We start from the raw sequence: 22,572 nt of genomic DNA, 5'->3' as shown, positions 1-22,572 counted from the left end.
GGGTTCTTTGCCCACTTCTAAACTGGGTTTTCTCTTGCTCTTGTTGGCAAAATAGACAGTTCAGGCGTCCCAGGTGCCGCGGTGGAGATGGGGTGGACTTGACACTCACTTATGCACTGACAGCAGTCACTGGACAGTGATTCACTGACAGGAACACTGACAGCATCCATCCTGCGTGAGAGCCAGCCAGGGCCTGGGGGGTGGGGTCCAGCGGAGGCCCCACCCAGAGTACCTGGAGCCCCGCCCCCTGCATCGGCCCCACCCCTCTCCACCAGCCCCACTCCTGCAACACAGACTAAAGCCGAGCGGGTGGAGGACTGTCTGAAATCACTGCCTTTATTTCTCGGTGGGCCTTGAAGTTCACTGGGGACCAGGTGGGTCCTGCTGGACTAGCGGGGCGTCAGGTCCAGCTCCACTGGCGGCTCCAGGTGCTTCCTCCTCCTGGCAGGCAGGTGCAGAGAGTGAAGCTGCGGGTCCTCAGCTACGTTTGCCCTGTCACCGTCACCACCCGGCGTGGGGCAGGGGGCCTGCTCCCCACGGACCCTCTGTCCGAGGGGCTCTGGGGACATCCTCATCCCCTCTGTCTCCCTCTCTGCCCACCGCGCCTCCATCCCTGGCTCCCGACCTCTCCTCTGTCATCGCCGTCCTCTGAGCTGCTCTGGGTATGGGTGGGAACTTGCTCCCCGAATTTCTCCAGCTCCACCTTCGGCCTGCAGAGAAGGGGCAGAGGAGAGAAGAGGAGGGAGAAGAGACCCAGAGTCGAGGGAATCCAGGAGGAAGCCACTGAGACAAGGCGACCCCACATGCTGTGGCCCCGTCTACCAGCCCCAGAGCCTGCCCGGGGCGGGGGGGGGGGGGGGGGGGGGGGGGTGCTGCGGGGAGCAAAGGCCCATTCCCTTCCTCCGCACCCCTTCCCCCTCGCCAAAGCCTCCAATCCCGTCTCACCCTTCCTTCGCTGCCAGGGTGCCCTCACCCTCGACCTCCGGCAGCGAACGCAGCCTCTGTCCCACCAGCTCCAGCTTGGCTCGCAGGGAGTTCTCTGCGGGGGTTGTGGGGGTTTCGGGGAGCCTCAGGCGGGACCTGGAGCTCCGGAGAGCAGACCCTGCTCCCTTGCCCCCCACCCCAAGCTGGAGTCCCACCTTCGATGAGCAGCTGATCCTTGCTGCTCTGCAGGGCACAGATCTCCCAGGCCAGTCGCTGCTCCAGCATCTGTGGGGAGAGAGGCCTGAAAATCTGTCTGCCCTGTACTCTGGGCCCCCACCTCCGACACGTCTCTCAAAAAGTCCTTACTTGAATTAAGTCATGCATTCATTCCACTATAATTTATTAACTAAATGCACAGTTTCTGCTGCGACTAATTGCTGGTGGGGACATAGTTCCTTGCAGTCGCTCCCCACGTCCTCACCTACCTCTCAAATCTCATGTCTTGCCTCTCTCCTCATCCTCCCTGCCCACCCTCCAGTTTGCTCTTCCTCAAAAGCTCCAGGCATGGTTCAGCCTTAGGGCCTTTGCCTTGGCCTTTCCTTCTGCCACAGACATTTGCACCCAGACACCTGCATTGCTTCCTCCCTCCCTTCCTTCCTGTCTGCACTCAGATGTCATTTGCCGAGGCCTTCGGCAAATGCCATTACATGATCTTATTATTTAGAGTCTGGGTATGCCTCCTGCTGCTCCCAACCATCCTGGGACAGGCAAACACTTGGCCCCTAGGGCTCCCCACTGTCTCCTTGTGCCTGCAATGCTGCAAAATGCATCCAGGGACATTAGTTGAAGGATTAACCTGAGCACAGCTTTGCCACTGCAAGGTACCATACTCTAGGTAAGCGGGAGGAGAGCAGGATTAGCAGTGGTCACTGCACCAGTCTGGGCAACCATGTGGCAGTGACGGGTGGTGGGAGGTGGCCGATTCAAGGTGAAAGCTGAAGGACTGGGTGGATGGGCAAAAAGACTGACGGAGGCAAGGGCTATTTCAGGAAGTTGGGCCTGGGCAGGAGGTGGGCCTGAGCAGCCAGCAGAGACACTGCAACCGGGCGAGGAGGGCCTTTGGTTGGAGGCAATGACGAGGGCTCACCTGGAATTCCCAGAGGTCCTTATGCTGGCCCATCAAATCCTCCAGCTGTTCTTCCACATGCAACCTAGGGGTCAACACCCAGGAATGACAGGACACCTGCCAGGACCAACACACAGCCCAGTCCAGGCGGGGGTTCCTCCTGCCCAGGCCTTTGGACTTCCACCTCCTGCTCCCTCTGCTGGGAGCCCCTTTCTGGGCTCCATCCTCCAGGCATTGGCTCCAGTAGCTCCTCTTCCAACAAACTCTCACTCCCCACCCAGAGCCACACCAGGGCCTAGACCTGGAGTACCCCAGCAGCTACCCCAGCTTCCTCTGTTTACAACCCTCTTCAATCTGAGAGTTACAGGTGGAAGTTTGGTCCATGAACGCCTACAAAATGTGCTTCCAGGGAAGAGAAAGACAACCTCGATCATATTCTCCGAATGATGCCCCCACTCCCTCCAGCAGGAGGAGAGGCCCTGCAAGGTGGGGGCAGTCTGCTCAGAACCTTCATCATTAGCCTTTTCTTCTATTGATCGAATGTGAAACTTCATGGGCCTCTGCCAAGACCATCATCCTGTCCATCAAACCAGTAGCTTAGGCCTGAGCAGTAGGTGACCCTGAGCAGTGAGCAGACATTGAAGCCATAGAGGAGTGGCTTTGATTGGAACAAAACTTTATAAGGGAAGCAGTTTAGTTTCACAGATTCTAAAGTCCTGGCGTAAAGCCTGGATCGGCTATTCTACTGTGATTCTGGACAAGTTACTTAACCTCTCTGGGTCTCAGTTTACTCATATGTAAAACAGTGGTAATGATGGGTGGATGGCATCACCCCTTGACACATTTAATTGGCATTGTGAGGGTTATGTTTGCAAATAAACATAAACCGTTTGTCAGACTGTGTGTGTGGTGTAGTTAAGCCTGTGCATACTTAAACCACCATCAGGTTTTCCTGCACAATTAAAATCACAGTGAACCAAGGTGTGACCCCTCTGGTCACAAAAACATGTTTAAGTAAAGGTTCAAATGATGGAGAGGTGGGTGGTTGGATGGACAGGTAACTGGACGGATGAATGGCTGGCCAAAGGGATAATGACTGGTGAGAGAAACGATGGGTGGTGGGAGATGGCTGGGTGGAGAAATGAAAGGACCGATGGGAGGATGGACAGGTGTTCGGGTGGATGGTTGGGTGAAGAAATGAACTACTAGATGAACGATGATTGGAAAGATGGAGAAAAGATAAATGAATGACTAAACTGATAGATGAGTGCATGGAGGGCTGGAGAGATGTCTGGCAGGCTGACTGGATGAAGGGCTGGCAAGTAGGACAGACGTATTGATGGGTTCATGGATAAATGGATGGACTGGCAGATGAGTGGGTAGGTGGAAGGGTCGGTGAATGGGTGGTTGGGAAGCCTGAATGAGCAGACAGATAAATGAATCAATGGCCGAAGAGCTGAATAACAAATAGGGGAAGATTTGGAAGGACACCAGTGGATGAAATTTATAAAGAAGCTAGGAAGGAATGGTTAAATGAGTGAGAACATCTTACCACCACTATCTAGTATCAGAGATGAGCAGAGAAGTGTTTTGTTTAGTTAATCTGTATTATTAAAAGGGGAAATGAGGAGAATGTGTCCAAGATTTATTTCCTCTAGCTCTTTCTTGCCCTCCTTCAAGCTGGGGACTGAGGTTGGGAGGAGCTGGGCAGGACCTCTTACCTCTGATCCTCACTTGACTTCATCTGGCTGTGCAGCTGAAGGGTCCTCAGTGCTTCTGTGGAGAGGAACCAAGGCCACATGCGAGCTCCTGGGGAGTCAGGTTTGGGTGGAGGTGGTGGGCACTGGAGGCACTAAAGGGGCTTTAGCTTTTACTTTGAGTCAGGTGGCAGCCAAGGAAGAAATCTGAGCAGAAAGGGAGGCACTGTGGCTCAGGTTTCAGTGGGGTTCTTCTGGCTGTTCTGGGGATTGTGGGCTTTTGTGGGGTAATGGGGTGTAATGAAGACAGCAGAGAAAAAAAATACCTTGCTTTTTACTCAAGACCTCCTCTAGGTGCACTTTCTCTCCATTCACTGGAAACACAGTGACACTCTGAGCCTCCAAGAAAGGGGTTATGTCCTCTGCCCCACTGCAACTTCATGCAAAGGGCATGCCCATGGTCGCACAGAAGGTCTGGAACAGCCCCAGGACAGCGGAGGTATGTTCTTGCCACCCTGCACCCATCTCCCACTGGGGACCAACCTGATCCAGCTCCTCCCCCTCGGTGCCCACATTCCCTGTAATTGCCAAAGGAGTAAAGGCTCTGCAGAATGCACAAGGTTTATACCGAGGAAAGGGATGACTAGCAATAAATACATGCACCGAGTCAGATGAAAACAAGGCTATGAAGAAACAAGTGGAGCGGGAGAGTGAGAATGACAGAGAGGGGATATTTCTATTTTCACACAGGACCATCAACGTAGACTTGTTGGATAAAGTTTGAGCTACGAGCTGAAAGATGACTTGAGATAGCAAGAGGCACTCTGGACTGCAGCGAACAAGAGCATTGCAGGTGGAGGGAGCAGCCCATGCAAAGACCCTGATCTGTACACAGGACACCAGCAGTGGCCATGGGGTCTCTGGGCCCCTCTTTCAGTCTCACTTACAAGAGTCCAATTCCCTGTGCAGGGTCTCCCAGAGAGCTTGGGCTTCTCCCAACTCCTCACTGGACTTCTTCTTTGCTGGGCCAAAAAGCGAAAGAAGACACTATGTGAATGCAGCCTTTAGCCATGCTGTTCTCTCTTAGACTGTGACACTGCACACTCATCTTCAAACATCCTGGAGGGGCCTGGGTTTTACAGGTGAGGAAGCGGAGGCATTCAAAGTAGAGGGCCTTCATGGCCAGCTGGCCAGCCTAGGTCCCAGTTTACCTTGTTGCAACTCATTGATTCGATGAATCAGGTCTTCTATCTGTGGCTCCAGGCTTCCCTCTGCAGAAGGCAAGATTGAACCAGAGAGGACAGATGCCTGACTGTCCAGTTCAGACGGAGGGGGTAGGTGTTGGCACTGTGTCTCCGCTGCTATCCGTCAACACATTTACTGAATGTGTGCTGTCTGCTGGGCTCTGGAAGAGGCCCTTGCAGGGTTGGTATGCTGGATGGGAGAGATGGACACTGCCCAAAGATGTATGATACCAATGCAGGTGAGCGGTAACTGCTGAGAAGGGATTAAAGATGAAAGGGTACAAGGTGCCTCTTGAAATATGGAAAGGCCCCAAATGAAGAGAGGGAAGGGAGCCCTGCAGTTTTGCAGGGGTGGAGCATGTAGAGGGAGGAGCTGTGTCAGGCAGAGGCACGAGTGCATACTCCCTGCAGTGAGAGTGAAGCCAGGGCCCAAAGCAATGCGAAGGGGCTGGTGTGGCGGTGAGTCTAGTAAACCAGTGGAGAGCAGCAAGAGGCAAGGGGGGCAGGGAGTGAGGGTACAGACCACTCAGGACCTCCTGGGACATGGTGGAGGCTTCCAGATGTCATTCTGAGTGTGGTGGGAGCCAACAAAGACCACCTGCCTATTAAAAGCCTGGCAGGGCAGATGTCACTCCTGTCCACCTGGACTCTGGTGTTGTCTCATTTGAGACATGGAGAAAATGAAGTTTTAATTTTGTGGGTGGCAGTTTTCAAGTTCTCCAGTGGCAGGAGGGTCACTGTCTCTTCAGGGGACTCATCTCTACCTTCTCACAGCCCCAACGGCAGCGCTTTATACAGAGAAGCCTTCTTCCTCTTCCCTCTTGGCTTCAGATGGACAGCACAGAGTTGGGGCAAAAAGCTTCCCAACCCTTGCTGGGTCTCACTACCAGCCCCAAACCTTGGATTTGATTAGGATCCAACCCTGCAAGGGCCTCTTCCAGAGCCCAGCAGACAGCAGACATTCAGTAAATGTGTTGACGGATAGCAGCTGGGTCTCACTACCAGCCCCAAACCTTGGATTTGAAATCTAAAACCTTTAGATTTGATTAGGCCCAAGCCTTGGATTTCCCAAGGCCATCAACTCCAGCCCCTGTGACTTCTAGAGCAGTGGGTGCTTCTAAGTTGCTAATGATGATGGACAAATCTCCAGGGGAGATTGTTTTACTGGTGGTGGGTCTGCAATTTCTCTAATTTTAGCCTAGGCGGGAGCCCCAGCGCACCTCTGCAGGCAACCAAGGAAGTGAGGGGGGAGGTTCTGTTTCATCAGGAATAGACCAATGGACGGTAGAATGTAACCTGAGAATGGGCTGGGGGAGCCGTGTGTCCAGCCTCAGACCCAGCCAGCATTCTGCTCAGCCCCGAGGTAGGCTGGCTACCAGGTGCTCCTCAATGAGCCAAGCAAGGCTCAGAGTCAATATATTTGTATTGCCATTTGTATTATACTAAGAGGGCGGACAAAGAATACAAACTCATGAATGCATTTTTGTATATCTCTGGAGAAATACCCAAGAATTTAAAAATAATTGTTGCTGGTCTGTGGGTCAGGGAAATGGATGGGGTGTGTATGTGTGTAAGATCCTAGGTTTTCCATCTTCTTATACTTTTTGAATTTTGAAGCTGTGTGTTTGGTTCAGAGAATACATTGTGTTTAGGGAGAAAGTGCCACGGGATAATTTCCTGAGGTTGTGAGTTGAGGGTTCTGCCTGACTCAAAACCCCGGGGCAGCCTCAGATACAAGGAGACACATGACCTTTCTGTAGCTTCTTCACCATTGCCAGCAAGTCTTCCGTCTTCGAAGACTTCGTCTGCCCTGTGGAGATGAGAATAGGAATTGCAGGGCTCAGGGAGAGGGAGAGGGACCGAGGCTTACATGGGAAGGGACGAGGTAAGTCCCATGGGTTCTGCAGACACCCCTGGGCTGGAAGCAAAGACGGGCTGAGGGCCAGGCTTCCAGCGAGAGCAGGGGCCCTGCGGGGCTCTGTCCCCTGTCCCTGAGGTTCATGGTGTTGCTGGATGAATCAGGGCCCCTATGGTCAGCTTCTCCCTGAGAGGTCAGATGCCTTAAGGAAGGTCAAGAATGAGGGAAGGGGAAGCACTTTTGCTGCTACTATTCAAAATCAGTATGAAGTTCTCATCAATGCACTAGAGCAGAAAGATTTCATACGAATTTCTTCAAAATCATTATAGGTCACAATTTACATATTCTTAAAGAATTTATGAGTCTAGAAAATAGTTACTAATGAACTCGAACAATAAAAAGAGACAACCAGCTAATGAATTTCTTGATGGAAGAACATAACACCACCTATGAAGGACTCTAGCCAACTCCCCCTGCTCCCCAAAAACGTCAAAAAAGAAATCAAGGTTTCTGTATTTAAATGTCAATTCAAAGAAAATATAAGGAGCTGAGAAACATGTTACATTATATCATGGGGATATGATCATGGGAATTATAAGACTCTGGTAAACTCCACAGGACAATCTTGTTTCTTCAACAAATAAATTGCAAAGAAGAAAAAGGGAGAGGAAAAACTATGATTAAAAGAGACTCAGGACAACAGAGTTAATTTGCATCTTGATTCAGACACACTTTTCACCATACATACGTCTATATATTCTTAACACGCACCTGTGTTACTTTTAGTATGATAACCCAAAAATCAGAAAAGAAGATTGATGTCTTCAACTCTTGAAATCCCCGATAAAAGGTCAAGTCCCAGTGACCTACCCCCTCCAAGGAAAACTGGGCAGAGAATGTGAACGGCGGCTCACAAATCACACGGCAGCCAAAACGCAGTGCGCAGTGAAAAGCCCCTTCCCCCCAGGCCCCAAGTTCCTCAGTTTCCCTCCTCAGGAGTCACGAGGGTTACAAGCTTTCTGTGTAGACTTGGAGATAATTCAATCCATATACAAGCCTATTTCCACTCTTTCTATATAAATGGTTTATCCTGCCATAGATGATGTTCCACAGCTTACATTTGCCACCTGACAGTGTACACTGGTGATCTTTTGTCTTTTCAGTGGCTGCATACTGGCCCACTGAGTGAATGTGCCATAACTTAAGTGCAGTCCCTACTAGTGGGTATTTAGGTTGTCTCCCTTCTTTTGCTGTTACAAACAATGCTGCAGTGACCGTCTTCATTAGTTTTCTTGGGCTGCCAAAGCAAAGTGCCACAGACCGAGGCTTTCTTTTGCGTCTGTCTGTGTTTTCACCTTTCATTCTCTCTCCGTGTCCAAATTTCCCTCTTCTTGTAAGGACACCAGTCATTGGACCGGGCCCACCCTCAAGCAGTATAACCTCACTTTAACTAGGGATAGCTACAAAGACCCCATTTCCAAATAATGTCACAGTTTGAGGTTCCGGTGTTCATGAAATTTTGGAGAGGGTACAGTTCAACCTGGTACACTTACCCTGGTACACTCTCCTTTGTGCCCACATGGCAGTGTATTATGGGGTAAATTCCTAGAAGGCTACCAGCTGTATCCAAATGCACGTGTATTTTTAAATTAGACTGGTATTATGGAATTCCCCTACACATGTTTTTGGCAGGTCCCCCACAAAACCTCCTTCCCCATACTCTTACCAGCCAAGTACATTTTCAACCTATTCCATTTTTGCCAATCTGATAGACAAAACCAGTAGCTCACTTCAAACTTCCTGGTAGTAAATATCCAAAACTTACTTCCGTGGACCACAAATTCAACTTCTAGGGATCTATCTTAAGGAAATAATTAAGGGTGATAGGCAAGAATTTCACTGTTTCATTGTGATCTTAAAAGGTAGAAGCAATCTAAAGATGCCTTAGTTGATTATGGCACATCGTAGGATGAAATTCTCTGCAGCCATGAAAAATCATGTTGCAAACCAGGGGTTCTTAACCCGAGTTTATTAATTTGGGGGGACATATTTGGTGGTATGTTCCTTTTCTTTACATGTTTTATCTTACTTGAAATCTTTTACAAATAAGTCTGTATAAATCTAACCTTGCATTTAAATTTTTAAATTACTTATTAAACAAATGTAGAAGAACTTAGAATAAAAAGTAAAAGTCTCTCCTCACCAAAAGCCCCTTTCCCAAGCCACTCCCCTTTCTAGAAGTACCCATGCCAACAGTTTGGTGAAGACACTCAGATCTCTTAGTAAAATGTATTTCATGTATTTAATTTTTATTTTCTTATCCAAGTAACATTCAAAAAACAATCAAACACTACATGAACACATAAAGTTAAAAATGAAACCTCCCTCTCCCTCCTTGGCCCCGAATCTCGGTGTCTCTCTCTGATATTGACTGGCATGTGTCCTCTTGAGACTTTCAACATTTTTCAATACTCTTACTATTTGGAAATTAAACAAAAAGTTAAAGCTACTTTAATAAAAATTAGATATTTGTTATTGTTTCCTTTTTAAATATTTCATTAGGAAACTTTCCAATTGCACACAAAAGTAGGACTACCATAATCAATGATTTACTCATCACCAGGATCTGAAAGTCATTAATATTCATAAACATTTGCTTCAGCTATATTTTTCTTGGGAAGTATTTTTTTTTAAATTTATTGCTTTTAGAGAGACAGAGCAATGGAGAGAGACAGAAACAGAGACAGACAGAAAGAAACAAGTATTTTCAAGCAAGACCCAAACTTCCCCAAATACGTTAAGTCTCACCACTTGAAGACATTTTCTTAGATGACCCCAATCCTAAAATCACACCAATATTAACAATTATCACTAATCAATGGATTATTAGCATCATCCAGGACCCAGAACGCGTGTGATTTCCCTGACTGTCCCCGTGTTTTTTACAGCTGGACTGTACAGCCATTTCTGTGAAGGCTCCATCTCTGCTCTTCCTCTCCCTGCATTTGTAGCCCTAGTCATGGGGTAAGATCATGGCTGATCAGTAAATCTTTTAAATAATCTAACTAACATCTTGATAATTTCTTTTTTAAAAATCCATGTTAAAAAACAACCTGGAGCATATGAGCCCCTTTTAAACATTTTATTTTGAAATAATTTCAGATGTACGTAAAAGTTGTAGAAATAGACCACAGTTCTCCTATTTGCCCTCATATCAGGTTTCCCGTGGGCGAGCGTCTCTGTACCACAGATTGCAGGGGTCTTGGCCCTTTATTCCTTAACGTGCCAGTGTGTGTTTCCTCTACACAAGGGGAACCTACCAGGTAACCACAGTCTAACCATCAAAACCCAGTTTAGTGTCAATATCAGTCAATATTAACATAGGATCTTCAGATACCAAATTTCCCCCTTCTCGTATTTTACAATGATATAGTATTATATTTTCCTAAAAGAAAAAAATCACAAAATGCCTCTGGTTTTGCACAGCCCCGAGATTCAAGTTCCTTGTTAAGAGTCACTAGTTAGGCCTCCCACCTTCAGAGAGTTTTCTGCGCAGCTCTCACAGGGCTATAGTTGATGCTGCCTTTATTTTTTAAAATCCAAACTTTTTTCCCCCCTCATAAAAATATCTCTTCTTGAAGTTCATTGTGTCAATAAATACTCATCTTGTCCTTTTAAAATTATTTTAAATTAAATTGGAATTTAATTATTTTTTTCCTGCTACTGAAAAAAGTAAAAAGCCCACCACACAGGTATTCCACAATATGCATGAAAATCCCTGAATTTAGCCATTTCCACGATCGCCTTTTTTTTTTTCTCTTCCACCAACACTCTAATGGCTTTTCGTGGTCCACATACCCATGTATCCTCCCCATTACTGAGAACGGTGACTGAAGATACGGAATAGTATCTTAGATGCTAAAAGTGTTCTGCCCAGCGGCCGCTCGCAAAGCCTTTCCTTTCCTGGTCAGCTCTCCCGGTGAGACGGGATGACCTTTCCCCCAGAGTAATCAATACTAGATATTATCCCTCCCTTTATCAAGCCAATTTTAATGGCTAGAAATGGTAGCTTGATATGCTTTTAAATTTTGTGTTGCTGATGAAATTAATGACTTCAATTTTGACAAATTTGACAACTTGATGCTAAAAATAAAAGTTTTTTTAGCAGCAGTGGCAGGTGCTTAATAAATGAGATCTATTTGCATCTCTCATTTGTGTCTGTCCTTTGTTGAAAGTTGGTGTTCAACGTGTGGCCCTGACCTAAGAGAGCTCATGGTATTATTATTCACACAATAAACAAAGAAAATTATTGAGCACTTATATGCCAAGCAGCCATTGTTTGGGTGTTGGAGAAAGAGCAATAAATGGCTTCCACAGAGCTCACACCCTAGGACAATAAACAACTGTCACCACTATTGTTGACGTCTGCACAGACAGGCCTGGAAAAAGGCAACCCAAATATGTGTATCAATACAGTGGTTTAAAGGCTATGCAGGAAAGGGTGTTATAGATGAAAGGAGGGCAAAAACTTAACAACTCCTGAAACAGTGATGGGTGAATGAGCATTTATCATTCTTTCTGTGTCCGTACATTTAAACAATTCCTACAGTTAAAGTAATGATCGGGGCATAGTAGCGGATCACTGTCTTGGGAAGTTTTCTACTTTTGTCTAAACTGCAATTCCCACTTGTCTGCAGGCAATTTTCCCCTCTCCCTAGGAAGCAGGTACCGTTACAAAACGCCCTGGAGAAAGGCTGTCTGTGGGAGTGGCCGTTAAGATTTAGGAGCCCCCACACAGTGTGGTATGTGCTGGAGGGGGTCAAGTGACACTAGGGAATCACCGTTCCTTTTCCGGGGTGTGGCAGCAGCGGAGTGGTTTCTGCGAGACTTTCCACCTCCATTCGATGACTGGAGATGCACCCTTAAGTAGTTTACTTTAAAATACTAAGTAATATGTCCAATGAAGCTGACAAGAGTTAATTCAGATAAAATTATGCATGTTGTCTCCACAATATAGAACCCTATTTCACAAAAGGCTTAAAATTACACTTTTTTTTTAGTACTGCTATCAACATTTCATTATTGGAACCGGACAGCCAATTCGCCCAACTGCCCTGGGCAGGAAAGGCCAGCTTACCCTCATCGTCTTCACCCTCCTGGGTCTCCTCCAAGACCTCCAGGGGCTCCAACTTCCCCGCCATTTCCCAACGCAAAAACCTGGCGCATGCGCCTTGGACAATTGGTAGAATAACCCACGAGGAAGGCTCTGTAGTGCGCATGCGTGCAGGGCGTAGGCTTCTCAGTTGACCAGGGTGTGAGCAGCGGGGTTTCAGCGAGCCTCTGATCCAGTGAGCAGCATGCACCTTTAACTCCAGTTTAGAGGAAACAAGGGCAGAACTGAGGTCTTAAAAGGCTGGGGAGTGAGTGTTGGGAGAACAGACACAAACTCGAGGGAGGTCCCTCCCTCTCCAGGTTGCTCCAGTAGTGCAGGTTGTGCACAAGTCCGGGAGAACTGTGCATGTGTCACGCGGTGGTACAAAGGAGTTCGAGTCCCTTTCCATTGAACCCAAATCCTGACTTATCTGCCTGTGAGAGGCGAGTTTTCTCCGTTTCACGAAGGTGCAGAACAAGCCTCAGAAGCTAAATGCACCTCCTGGGTAAAAACTCTGGATCTCATCCACCCTGTGAGGTCAGTGGCTTTGTCAAGGGTTACCAGACGGCAGCCTGTGGAGGCCACCTTTCTCATTAACATTAGCAGCAGCCGACATTGATGGGGGTCATTTTTGACAGGGTAAAGATGAAGTATGTGAATGGCCTCGTGGGGAGTGGTTCAGGCCTTTTTCTTCAGTTTTTTTTCTTTAAAGTATCCTTAGGCCAGTTCCAAGCACAGGCTGGCCCTGCGTTCACAACCTCAGAATCCCCCGTGGGCCACTCCAAAAGACCTCGGCCAGCCCAGGACCCTCAGGGCTAAAAGCCCACCACCAAAGGTAATTCCAGGTGCCGGACAGAGGGGGTGGTGCCCAGGACTGAAGGAGAAAGCCCCTGGCAGAGGCTGGAATATCATCCAAGTGGAGAAGTGAGGCAGAGGGAGAGGAAGAGGCTGCAGGACTTCTCCACAGGTGGGGGTATGTGAGGGGGCTGGGGAAGCAGCCTGCTCGCTGGTGTGCAGCCATGCCGCCAACCACCTCTCATTCGTGGGCAGGCCCTCCACTCCTGCCCCACTGCCCAGGGAGAGACCAGCCACAGACACCACCGGGAACGCTTCATCCCTCCCACCTGGCCCATTTCCACGGTAGAGAAAGAAGGTAAAAGCCAATGGTGGCCATGCCCAGCACTGTCCAGTCTGGGAGTTCTGCCTCTCATGGTCCACTGAACAAGCCATTGTGGGACGCTTGGTCTATGGAGGCAGATGAGGCTGCGGGGGGTGTGGAGTACTTGGGTGGGTAACGGATGAAGAGCCGATCCTCCTCCTTCTTCACCCAGCGCAGGAGTTTGGTCACTACCAAGATGGCACCTGCCTTGGTCACCAGGGGGCTGAGGCAGGTATAGAGCTCAAATTTGGAGGTCACCTGTGGGTTTGAGAGAAGACAGTCAGTTGGGCTTGAGCTGGCCATGTCCCATCCTGTCCATCAGACCCTTGGCCCATGCCTGTCTCCTGTTTGGAAGACATACCTGGCAGCAGCGCCCACCTGGTGCTGCCCGGTCACTGGGCTAAAGCGGTTAAGTTGGTATTATTAAGTCATGGGTGGGCCAGGGGTTCTTAGTTTAGATCTAGTGGATTCAATTGGGTGAATCGGGCTGTATGTATGAACCTGTTTGCTCCTCTGTGGAATGGGTATAACAGCTATTGTCGCATACAAGGTCCTGTTCTAAACTCCACACACCCATGTTTTCATCATCTATACCCTGAGTGTAATAAGAGTATTAATTTGATTTATCCTCACACCAATGTGAGAGACTTAATATGACTGGATCCCCATTATTTTTCCACACCACCTCTCACGACTCCCCGCCTCACTCCCTCTGTTTCTAGCCTCTGCTTGCTACTCCTGAAACATAAACCGGGCTCAGTCTCACCTCACAGCATGTGCACGGTCCTTCCCTCTGCCAGCTGTACTCTTCCTTCAGAAACCCACACGGTCGGCCCCCTCCCCCCACCACTCAGATGCCATCTCCCTGGTGAGGTATGCCCTGACCACCTGATTTACAATTTTCAGCCCACACAGCTTGGTGCTGAAATACCATTCTTTGCTAAAGGGTCAAAGGGCTGCTTGGACGAATGGACTGACAGAGAAAGTACAAGGTGAGCTTGGAACATCTTGTGCCACAAAGTAAGAAGTGCTTCAGCAGTGACGGGGACATATCAAAATGACACAGGGGCCAGCCTGTCCAAATCAAAGCTCCTGCTCGCTAAATCAGAGACAATTTGAGCAAAAAGAAAATAAATGATCGAAGAGGCTTTTAGCCCGCTGAATTAAAGAAAAATCCACGAGACCACACTGATATATGTGTAAAATTACAAATTCAACAAACAAATACGGGAAGAGGAAATGTTCTCTGAGACAATAGAATCTCAAACAATAACTATAGAAGGAATGACAGGGTTAGAAAAATCACCACCTAGTAAACGAGGTATTAACTGTTGCAGGCAAGAATCATGAATGGATCTTAAAATTAGTGGATGAAAGTATAATGAAAAACAGTATCACCTCATGCCAGTAATTACTGTACAAAGGGTAAAAATACTAAATTTATAAGTGGATAAATCTGGCAGACACCACCTTAACTAAATGATCAAAGTGAACCTCACCAACAATGGGACAAAATGACGTTGTGGGCTGCCCAAGGAGATGCGGAGAAGGGTAGAGCACCACTCCTGTGATGTTCTTTCCAAACGTGCATGACCTCAATTTAGTCATGATAAAATACCAAAATAACACAAGTTGAGAGACATTCTAAAAACTAACTGGTTGGTCAGTCATGAAAGACAAAAAGGACTGAGAAACTGTTCCACAATAAATGAGAGTAGGAAGCCACAATAAAGAAATCCAACATGTGAATCTGGACTGGATTCTGGGCCGGTAAAAAACATTATTAGTGGGACAACTGGTGAAATCTGAATGAAATCTGTGGATTCGATGTTATTATACTGATGTTAATTCCCTGATGTGATAAATACTATGGTTAACATCTGGAGAAACTGGGTGATGGGATTATTTATAGTAATTCTTTGTACTATTTTGCAACTTCTTCGTAAGTCTAAAATTGCTTGAAAATTAAAGTTTAAAAAATTAAAAATAAAATAAAATACTTGGCCTAGAACAATGTCTGATACACAATAGGAACCAAATAAATTATCTAATAAATGTACACTAAATGGCAGAGCCTGGGGAGAGGTGCCATTCCCAGTGGGGTCACCTTGACCTAACTCCCAGAATATCTGGCTTTTAATAGCCCCATAGGAAGTGAGGGCAGGAGCCCTGAAAAGACCCCAGGAACAATATCCCAGGCGGAAGGCTTAGCATGGTGTTCAAGGAGTGCTGGGGAGGGACTCATGGAGTCGAAACTGAACTGGTGCAGACACAAGGGCGGGCCTAGTGGGAAAATGGGAAATCAGCAGGCACAGGGATGGTGGTCAATGGGGCCTCCTGAAAGTCAAAGACACTGTACCGATTACTAATGGGGGAACAGCAAACAGAATGATGGAGCTAATGAGGTTTGTAGGCACTGTGACTGACCCTAATGGGTTTCAAAGACAGGTGTGTAATGGCAGGGACAGTGTTAAAGGCAAAAGTAAACACAGCCCAGGCAAAGGCATAGCATGGTTGATGGCTGGAGTGTGTTATGCCTGGGAGAATACAACGGAGGGGGAAAAGTATTGAAGCAGAGAATTAACCCCCTTAGTGCCCTACTCAACTCACCCAGGCCAGCAACGTCTCCTTCTCAGCCACATGGTAGATGAGGCGGAGGGGCCGGGAGGTGCTATGGAGGCGTGCGTGCAGGCGGTGGTACAGGTCCGACAGGCGCTGCCGTTCCTCCTCTCTGCTGTATGGGGCCTCTAGCTCGGGGCTGCAGCGATGGACGGAGGCAGGGGACAAGGTCAGTCTAAGGCTTTCTTGGCTGGCCCATCTCCCTTCAGTCAAGGGAGTTCATTAAATTAGGGAACTAAGCCTTCCCCATCAGACTTGAGGAACTCCATGGCTGGAGGCCCAGCTTCCCTATCAGACTATGGGACTCCTTGAGTACGAGGGCCCTATTCTCCATTAGAATAAGGGATTCCTTGAGGGGGGTCGAGCTTCTCTCATCAGTCAGAGACCCATTCTATTCCTTCTTTCTAGCACATGCCTGGCTCTCTTATGGAATCATGTCTATGAGATGCTGAACCTTCCAATTAGATAAACCTTCCTGCCCTGCCAACTGTCCACAGGCTCAGGACCCACCTGGTAAACTGGGGTAGCTGGCGGTGATGGTCAGGGATGTCCAGTGGCTTGTAGAGGAAGTGCCAGAGGCCAGGTGCCCCCACAGCCTGCACACTGTAGGAAGGGGCATTGGCTGATGGGGCATTAGAGAAGCTGGCAGCCTCCCCAAGAGTACGCATGGCACCAAGGTTGTGCATGCCATCTTCCACCAGGCGCCGGCAGGTGGCCATGTCATGAAAGGCCTCAGGGTCGGTGCCAAGCAGCAGCAGGCAGACAGGCATGGCGTCCAGGCGGGCCACATAGGCGTAGAAGAAACCATCAGGGTTGAAGCGGGGCAGGCACACAGGTGCCCATGCCTCCCCAGCTGCAAAGGCCGGGGCACTGACCCAGTTGAGCAGCAACTGCAGGTCGGCTGGGTCCAGCCGGCACTCAGCCAGCACACTCCGCTCCTGGGCCGCTGTCACCAGTTGACCACCCACTGCCAGCACGGACAGTGCCAGGCCAGGTGCTGTGCAACGTCGGAGCAGTGCACCCAGTGCTTCCCGCAGCGGACGAGCAAGGGGCACACAGCGCACGGCGCCCAGGAGCAGGGCACCTGGGTCTCGCTCCACACTGTCCAGAAGCCGGTCTAGAGTGCTCTCTGAGCCAGCCAGCAGGCGGCGGAGGTCGTAGTTCTGCTTGCGGGCGAAGATGCGGGCCACGCTTGCACGGGTCAGTGTGCTCACAATCTGTGCGTGCACGGCTAGCAGCTCCCTCCGAAGCTGGGCTGCTGACTGAGGAGTCCTTGACACAGCCACCAGCAGCAGTGGGCCCTGCTGTAGGAACACCAGCTTGTGGTCCTCTAGGGGAGGGAACGCATGGGCAGGGGTAGAGATGAGTCAGTGCTGGCTGGAGGGGTCAGGTGAGGTTCGTCCACCCTTTCCCTGAACACACACACCTGTGGCCAGAACTTGTGCGGCCACTGTGGACACTCGGACTAGGGTAAGGACAGGCTGGGGGAAGTATGAACATTTTAGAGACATGATAGGACTGTCAAAGATTCAGGTCGGACATACAGCATGAAGTGGGGGAAGATGACGCAAGGACTGACAACGCCAGAAACACACCCAACTCATCCACACAGCCCACAAAATCACGCTGTCAGATAAACAAGGAAGTATCCAGCTCACTTACATCCCAGTCAGTTAATCACTCAGAACCCAGCAGGCCAAACTGACAGACACAATGCCCACTACCCTGGACAGCCATCCACATACACTGACCCACACCTGGCTGGCTGGAGTGTGCTCCCGGAAGTCAGGCAGACCTACCACCAGCCAGCTAGCCATATCCACATCCCCATCACTACCCCCGTTCTGCCTCCTGCCCCTTTGCTCACCAGCATAGATGGCGCGGATGACGTCTCCTGCACTCTGCACGAAGGACACGAGGGCTGTCATCACGCCCATGGTGGTCGACAGTGCCTCCACACTACCATACCTCGAGTAGATGGGCTTGCCTGCCTCGCTCAGCACAAACACATGCTTCCGCTTGCTGCGCCAGTCCTCATCACTGGGGTCTCCGCCCTGGCCCCCAGAGCCACTCTCAGGGTCACCTGTGGGACTATTCTCAGAGGCTGAAGGATCCCAGAGCTCACAATTACATGAAGGGGACTCTGACTGGGGCAGCGATGACAGAAGGCTGGGTGGCTTGTCATTGGTTCCGGATCCTGAAAGAGAGCCCCTGGTGGGTCATCTGCCTGTGGACTCCCACCAACCCCATGTGCCCAAGGACCCACCAAATCAAATCCCTACCAGTCTCCTAATGACCCCTGATGCTGACACAGACCTCCAGGTATCTCCTTGGTCCCTAATATTGTAGCCATATGATCCTCTTAAAGCCCCAATAATCTAATCTCCCAATGTCATAATCAAACCCTCTATGTCCCTACAGACCAATTATTCCCCTTTCAATAACTGCTATGCTCAAGTCTTCAAAGCACCCCATCGCCTCTGAATAACCTTCACCTTCAGTGGTTCCCCCATTAATAACCTCTGACCCCTCATTATTCTCCTGATATTTACTCACCCCTCAAAAGACATAATGGCCACGATGATATCTATTAATATTTGGATCTTTGACTGCTCCCTGTCCCCACTACTGAACCCCTTAGCTATTCTCACTCATGTCCACTGATCCATAATGACTCCATTGACTCTCCTGAGCACCATTTGTATCACTGATGGTGACCACTAATTCTCCCAATGATTGCCATGAATATCTGCCAACACCCAGATTTTTGACTCCCTTAACCCTCCCCCTCCTTTACTCCCACTGCTGTTCATCAACATTCTAATCACATTAACATCACCAATACCTGGGTCTTCGATGAAATGACTGCCTTGACCCACAATCTATTCCACTTCTCTTCCATTCCATCCCCACCCACCATGAACACTATTAACCTCCACTAACTTTCAAGACTTCCAGTGACCTCTGCAGATTCCCCTGACCCTCTTTTATTCTATTTTCCCTTCTCCCCAAAGATCACTGTTAATCTCCACTGACACCCAAGACTTCAGTGACCTCCACTGACTCTCCTGACCCCCCTTTATACTGAGTGGTATCCACTCCCCTCCCTACAATAGCATAACATACACTGGCACATGGCACTTTAATAATGACCTCCATTGCCCTTCCCATGATCATCATTAACAATCACCAATGCAACCCATGACTTCAATGCCCACTACCGATCAATGCCCGCTACCAACTCCCCTGACCCCGCTTCCATCTGTTCCAGTCGCTGTCCACTGATCTCCCAAAGACAATCATTATTGTCCACTGGCAACTACGTCACAACCATTTTCCCATAAAATTCCAATGACTTCACATTCTCTCATTCTCTGATCCCAGATGCCCCAATTACCAATTACCTCCTCCCAATATCTGCCATTACTTGTCAATAATTCCCAAGTTCTCAAAGACCACCCTCCCCAACTACTACCAATTAGTCTCAGAGATGTTCACTGATCCTTCTCAGTGACCCCAGTAACATCCACTAATTCCAAAGTGGTCAATGAGCAATGCCCCCGTGATTCCCATTTATTTCTATAGAATACTTTTACTAGGATCTTTAAACACCCTCCTACTGGTCCTCTAATATTCCAAATAATCTCACTGATGTCCACTGCCTCCCCACCAATGATCACCATCAACATCTGATTCCTTAAAACGCTCCCACCAACAACTCCCCACTGTCTCTTCAACGATATAAACACTCTGAGTACCCACTGGCTCCCAGTGATCCTCTTCCCCATCTCAGTGACTTAAGCAACACCCTAGCCCCCAAGAAACTGATTTCTGAATAGTCCACGTTTGACCCTATTAACTTTCTTTTGGTCATTGGCCTATACAACCTAGGTCCCCAACGCTCCTCTTTGATCCCAAAAACCTAAACTCACTCCACGTTCCCAGTGAACATTCACTGATGCCCACTGATTTCCTTTTCATTCCTTGATGATTTAACCAATAATGCGAGTCAACAATGACCCCCTACTGACCACATGGCAAACCTGTTAGGTTCAAAAGACTCTTCAGTAATCCCTCACTGACCGCCTTCTACAATGACACCCCCTATAAATTCTTTCAAAGACACTAGTGAGGAAAAGGCGTACCTGTTTCCTCCAGGCTCCCATCTCCGAGATCTGTTGGGTCCTCGTGAACCCCTCCGCCGTCTCCTGCTTCCTCACTGGGAAACTGCGTGTCCTCCAAGTTCTCTGCGTCCCCGGGGGCTGGGGCAGCAGTGTCTTCTCCGGCCTCCATCTGCACATCCCTGTGCGGGAGGGGAATTGAGGGTGACGCACAGCAAAAGAAGCTTCTTAAACGCCTTCACTGAGCTTAGCCTTCTGGTACACACTTCTAGTGCCGGTTTCCCCTCGGTTTTCAACTGGATGAGACATTTAAAAATACGACCAAATACTTGCATCCTCCAACACTTGCTGAAAAGGAAGGCTCTACCGAGCCCCAGGAAATAAAGATACATAAACACCTGTTTTAACCCGGTATTTCAATGGGCCGGGTACCATCCCATCACTTCCCGTAGCCGCGGTATCACCACACTTCCGGGTGTGACTGCGGTCCCGCCACACTTCCGGATGAGACGACTCTCCGAAGGAACTTCCCGGCGCAGAGCTTCCTTCGCTCCCCGTGGGACCCGACCCCTCTCTCCCTCCACCCACTGGCCTTCGCTCACCGTAGAGAAGGAGCGCACTACTCCTGAATCTATGTCGGCTCCGGTTGGGAACTAAGCGAGGGCCCTGTGCACGCCTTTCCACCGTAGAGACTCGCTCGGCTCCCCTAGACGAGCCAGGCCCACTTCTGGTACTGTAGGCGTCGGCGTGAGGGGGCGCGGCTCACGTTCAACCAACCCGGAGTACGAGTACGGCACTGCCTCCGTAACGCCCAATCAGGAGAAGCCGGCTTCAAGTTTGCTATCTACCAATACTGTGCGTTGAATTGTGATTACACCCGCCCATCCCTTGACTGACATTTTTCCGGATCCAATTAAAGGCTCGAGCCAATTCCACCCAGCACTGGTGGATGTTCACAGCCTAAGTGATAATTGATACCTGTGCCCCACCAATAAAGGTGCTTCCCCAGAAGTGAGGCAACTTCACCCTCCCTTATCCACCAGGAAAGGCAGAGGGAGGAGGGAGGGTGAAGGGGGAATCTGGGCCGAAATAGAATGTTTGACGGACAGTCGTCGCTTCCAATTGGAATGCCGTGCGCAACCTGGCTAGCCTATAGAACTCTGTTGCTAAAGCGGGAGGCGGACATCTCAGAAGGAGGGTCTCTGTATTCCTGAGTCCCTCGGAATTCAGCCAGGTGAAGAAAGCCGGAGCAAGTGAACAGCCTCACGGCGTGGGGGAGTGAGTTTGAGAAGGTACTGTGCAGGCTGATGAGGGTTAGCCCAAACGACCTCATTTCGAATACAGGGCTTTGTGGTACAAGCTATAAAGATTAGAAGTTCAAGTTTAACAGGGTTGTAGATGGTCGTGGCCTTGCCAGCCTTCTGAGTCTTGTTGGCTGAGGAAAATGTCCATCGGCTGCTGCGCGCCACTTCTGGCTGGGCGAGGGCACTGGAGAAATGCAAATTAAAACCACAAGAGATACCTCCGCATACACATCAGAATGTCTACAACTAAATAGTAATGACATTAAAAATTTTTGATAGTGTATACAACAGCATCAAAAACACCAAAGAGTGTTACCAACATATATGCAATACCTATATCCAGATGAATATAAAATTTTGCTGAAAGAACCAAGATCTAAATAAATCAGGATGGTACTTTGATCACTGGTTGGAAAACTAAAAAAAGTCTATATTTTAATCTAATTGTAATGAAAAGCCTACCATGAATTTTTGAGGAAACATATGAAAATGCAAATATTTTAGCTAAAATCATTTAAAAAATAATAGAAGACCTGCACTAGCAGTTTGAATCACATAGTTAGGTTACAGTAAAAAGAGCATGTGGTATTGAGAAAGTTTACACTTATATATCAATGGACTGGACTGGAGAGCTCAGTCTCCCCACACCTACCTCTATGGTACAGCAGTATGAAAAGATAACTCAAGGTGGGGAATAATAGTCTTGCCACACATATGGAGCTGGAACAGTGAATATTTATACAGAAAATTTTTCAACCCTAAATTAACACTGTAAATAAATTAATTCAAAATGTATCAATCACTAAACATACAAACCAAAATTATAACATTTCTAGAAGAAGACATAGGAGGAAAATTTTCATGATTTTGGATTAGGAAAGATTTTTTAGGTTACCTAAAAGTATCAATCACAAAAAAGGATGATTTAAAACATATATAAATGATATTAAGATAATGAAAATAATATAGACGGGTAGAGATGGGTAAATAAACAGACAGATACTTGGACAAAGAAATTTTGCCAAAGGAAGTGTACATGTGGTAAGTAAGCATTCGAGATGATCAACATCATGAATCAATGGGGAAATGCAGTTCAAAATGTCTATTAAATGTCTAAAATTCACAAAGAATCTATTAAAAGAACTCTTAAACTCAATATGACAACCCAATAGAAATGGGCATAAGATTTTAATAAAGATACTTTTTAAAAAAAGATTTTATTTATTTATTTTTAGAGAGAGTTGGAGGGAGAGAGAGAGGGAGAGAAACATTGATGTGCCACAGAAACATCTTTCGGTTGCTTCTTACATGCCCCCTGCCAACCAGTTGCCCTGGCCAGGAGTCGAACCAGAGACCTTCGGGTTTGCA

At 48.3% G+C, this 22,572-nt stretch overlaps 2 protein-coding genes across 3 annotated transcripts; both read right to left on the bottom strand.

Annotated features, from left to right (window-relative positions):
• Positions 1–297: 297 nt before the first annotated feature.
• Positions 298–6,796, bottom strand: SYCE1L (synaptonemal complex central element protein 1 like). The gene is made up of 9 exons (XM_036012241.1): positions 6,742–6,796; positions 4,959–5,018; positions 4,695–4,769; positions 4,074–4,121; positions 3,772–3,826; positions 2,072–2,135; positions 1,140–1,209; positions 946–1,039; positions 298–710 (listed from the first exon to the last, which is right to left on the bottom strand). The coding sequence occupies exons 1-9, from the start codon at positions 6,761–6,763 to the stop codon at positions 572–574; spliced, it is 627 nt and encodes a 208-aa protein (XP_035868134.1). The 5' UTR covers positions 6,764–6,796; the 3' UTR covers positions 298–571.
• A 3,181-nt stretch (positions 6,797–9,977) lies between these two features.
• Positions 9,978–20,654, bottom strand: MON1B (MON1 homolog B, secretory trafficking associated). Of its 2 annotated transcripts, XM_028501961.2 has the most exons (6): positions 20,503–20,654; positions 19,925–20,082; positions 17,647–17,976; positions 16,290–17,109; positions 15,771–15,918; positions 9,978–13,418 (listed from the first exon to the last, which is right to left on the bottom strand). In XM_028501961.2, exons 2-6 carry the CDS (start codon positions 20,070–20,072, stop codon positions 13,209–13,211), a joined length of 1,656 nt encoding a protein of 551 aa, XP_028357762.1. In that variant the 5' UTR covers positions 20,073–20,082; positions 20,503–20,654; the 3' UTR covers positions 9,978–13,208. The 2 variants fall into 2 exon arrangements, with proteins under 2 accessions (XP_028357762.1, XP_028357763.1); XM_028501962.2 differs by lacking the exons at positions 17,647–17,976; positions 20,503–20,654 and having other exon boundaries at positions 19,925–20,496.
• Between the last annotated feature and the right edge of the window lie 1,918 nt (positions 20,655–22,572).

Source organism: Phyllostomus discolor, chromosome 12 (genome assembly GCF_004126475.2).
Source record: "Phyllostomus discolor isolate MPI-MPIP mPhyDis1 chromosome 12, mPhyDis1.pri.v3, whole genome shotgun sequence".
Lineage (NCBI taxonomy): Eukaryota > Metazoa > Chordata > Mammalia > Chiroptera > Phyllostomidae > Phyllostomus > Phyllostomus discolor.
The sequence above is the reverse complement of the archived record's forward strand: the minus strand, read 5'-3'. Positions and strand labels throughout refer to the sequence as shown.

What these genes read in the sequence shown, in the direction of transcription:
- SYCE1L (XM_036012241.1), bottom strand. Translation starts at nt 6,763, where the DNA reads ATGGTGAAGAAGCTACAGAAAG. An exon ending in AATCAATGAGTTGCAACAAG is followed by an intron (nt 4,770 to 4,958) that starts GTAAACTGGGAC and finishes TTTTTGGCCCAG; the next exon opens with CAAAGAAGAAGTCCAGTGAG. An exon ending in GGTCTTGAGTAAAAAGCAAG is followed by an intron (nt 3,827 to 4,073) that starts GTATTTTTTTTC and finishes TCCTCTCCACAG; the next exon opens with AAGCACTGAGGACCCTTCAG.
- MON1B (XM_028501961.2), bottom strand. Translation starts at nt 20,072, where the DNA reads ATGGAGGCCGGAGAAGACACTGCTGCCCCAGCCCCCGGGGACGCAGAG. An exon ending in TGGGAGCCTGGAGGAAACAG is followed by an intron (nt 17,977 to 19,924) that starts GTACGCCTTTTC and finishes GCTCTCTTTCAG; the next exon opens with GATCCGGAACCAATGACAAG. An exon ending in CAGCTACCCCAGTTTACCAG is followed by an intron (nt 15,919 to 16,289) that starts GTGGGTCCTGAG and finishes CCATCGCTGCAG; the next exon opens with CCCCGAGCTAGAGGCCCCAT.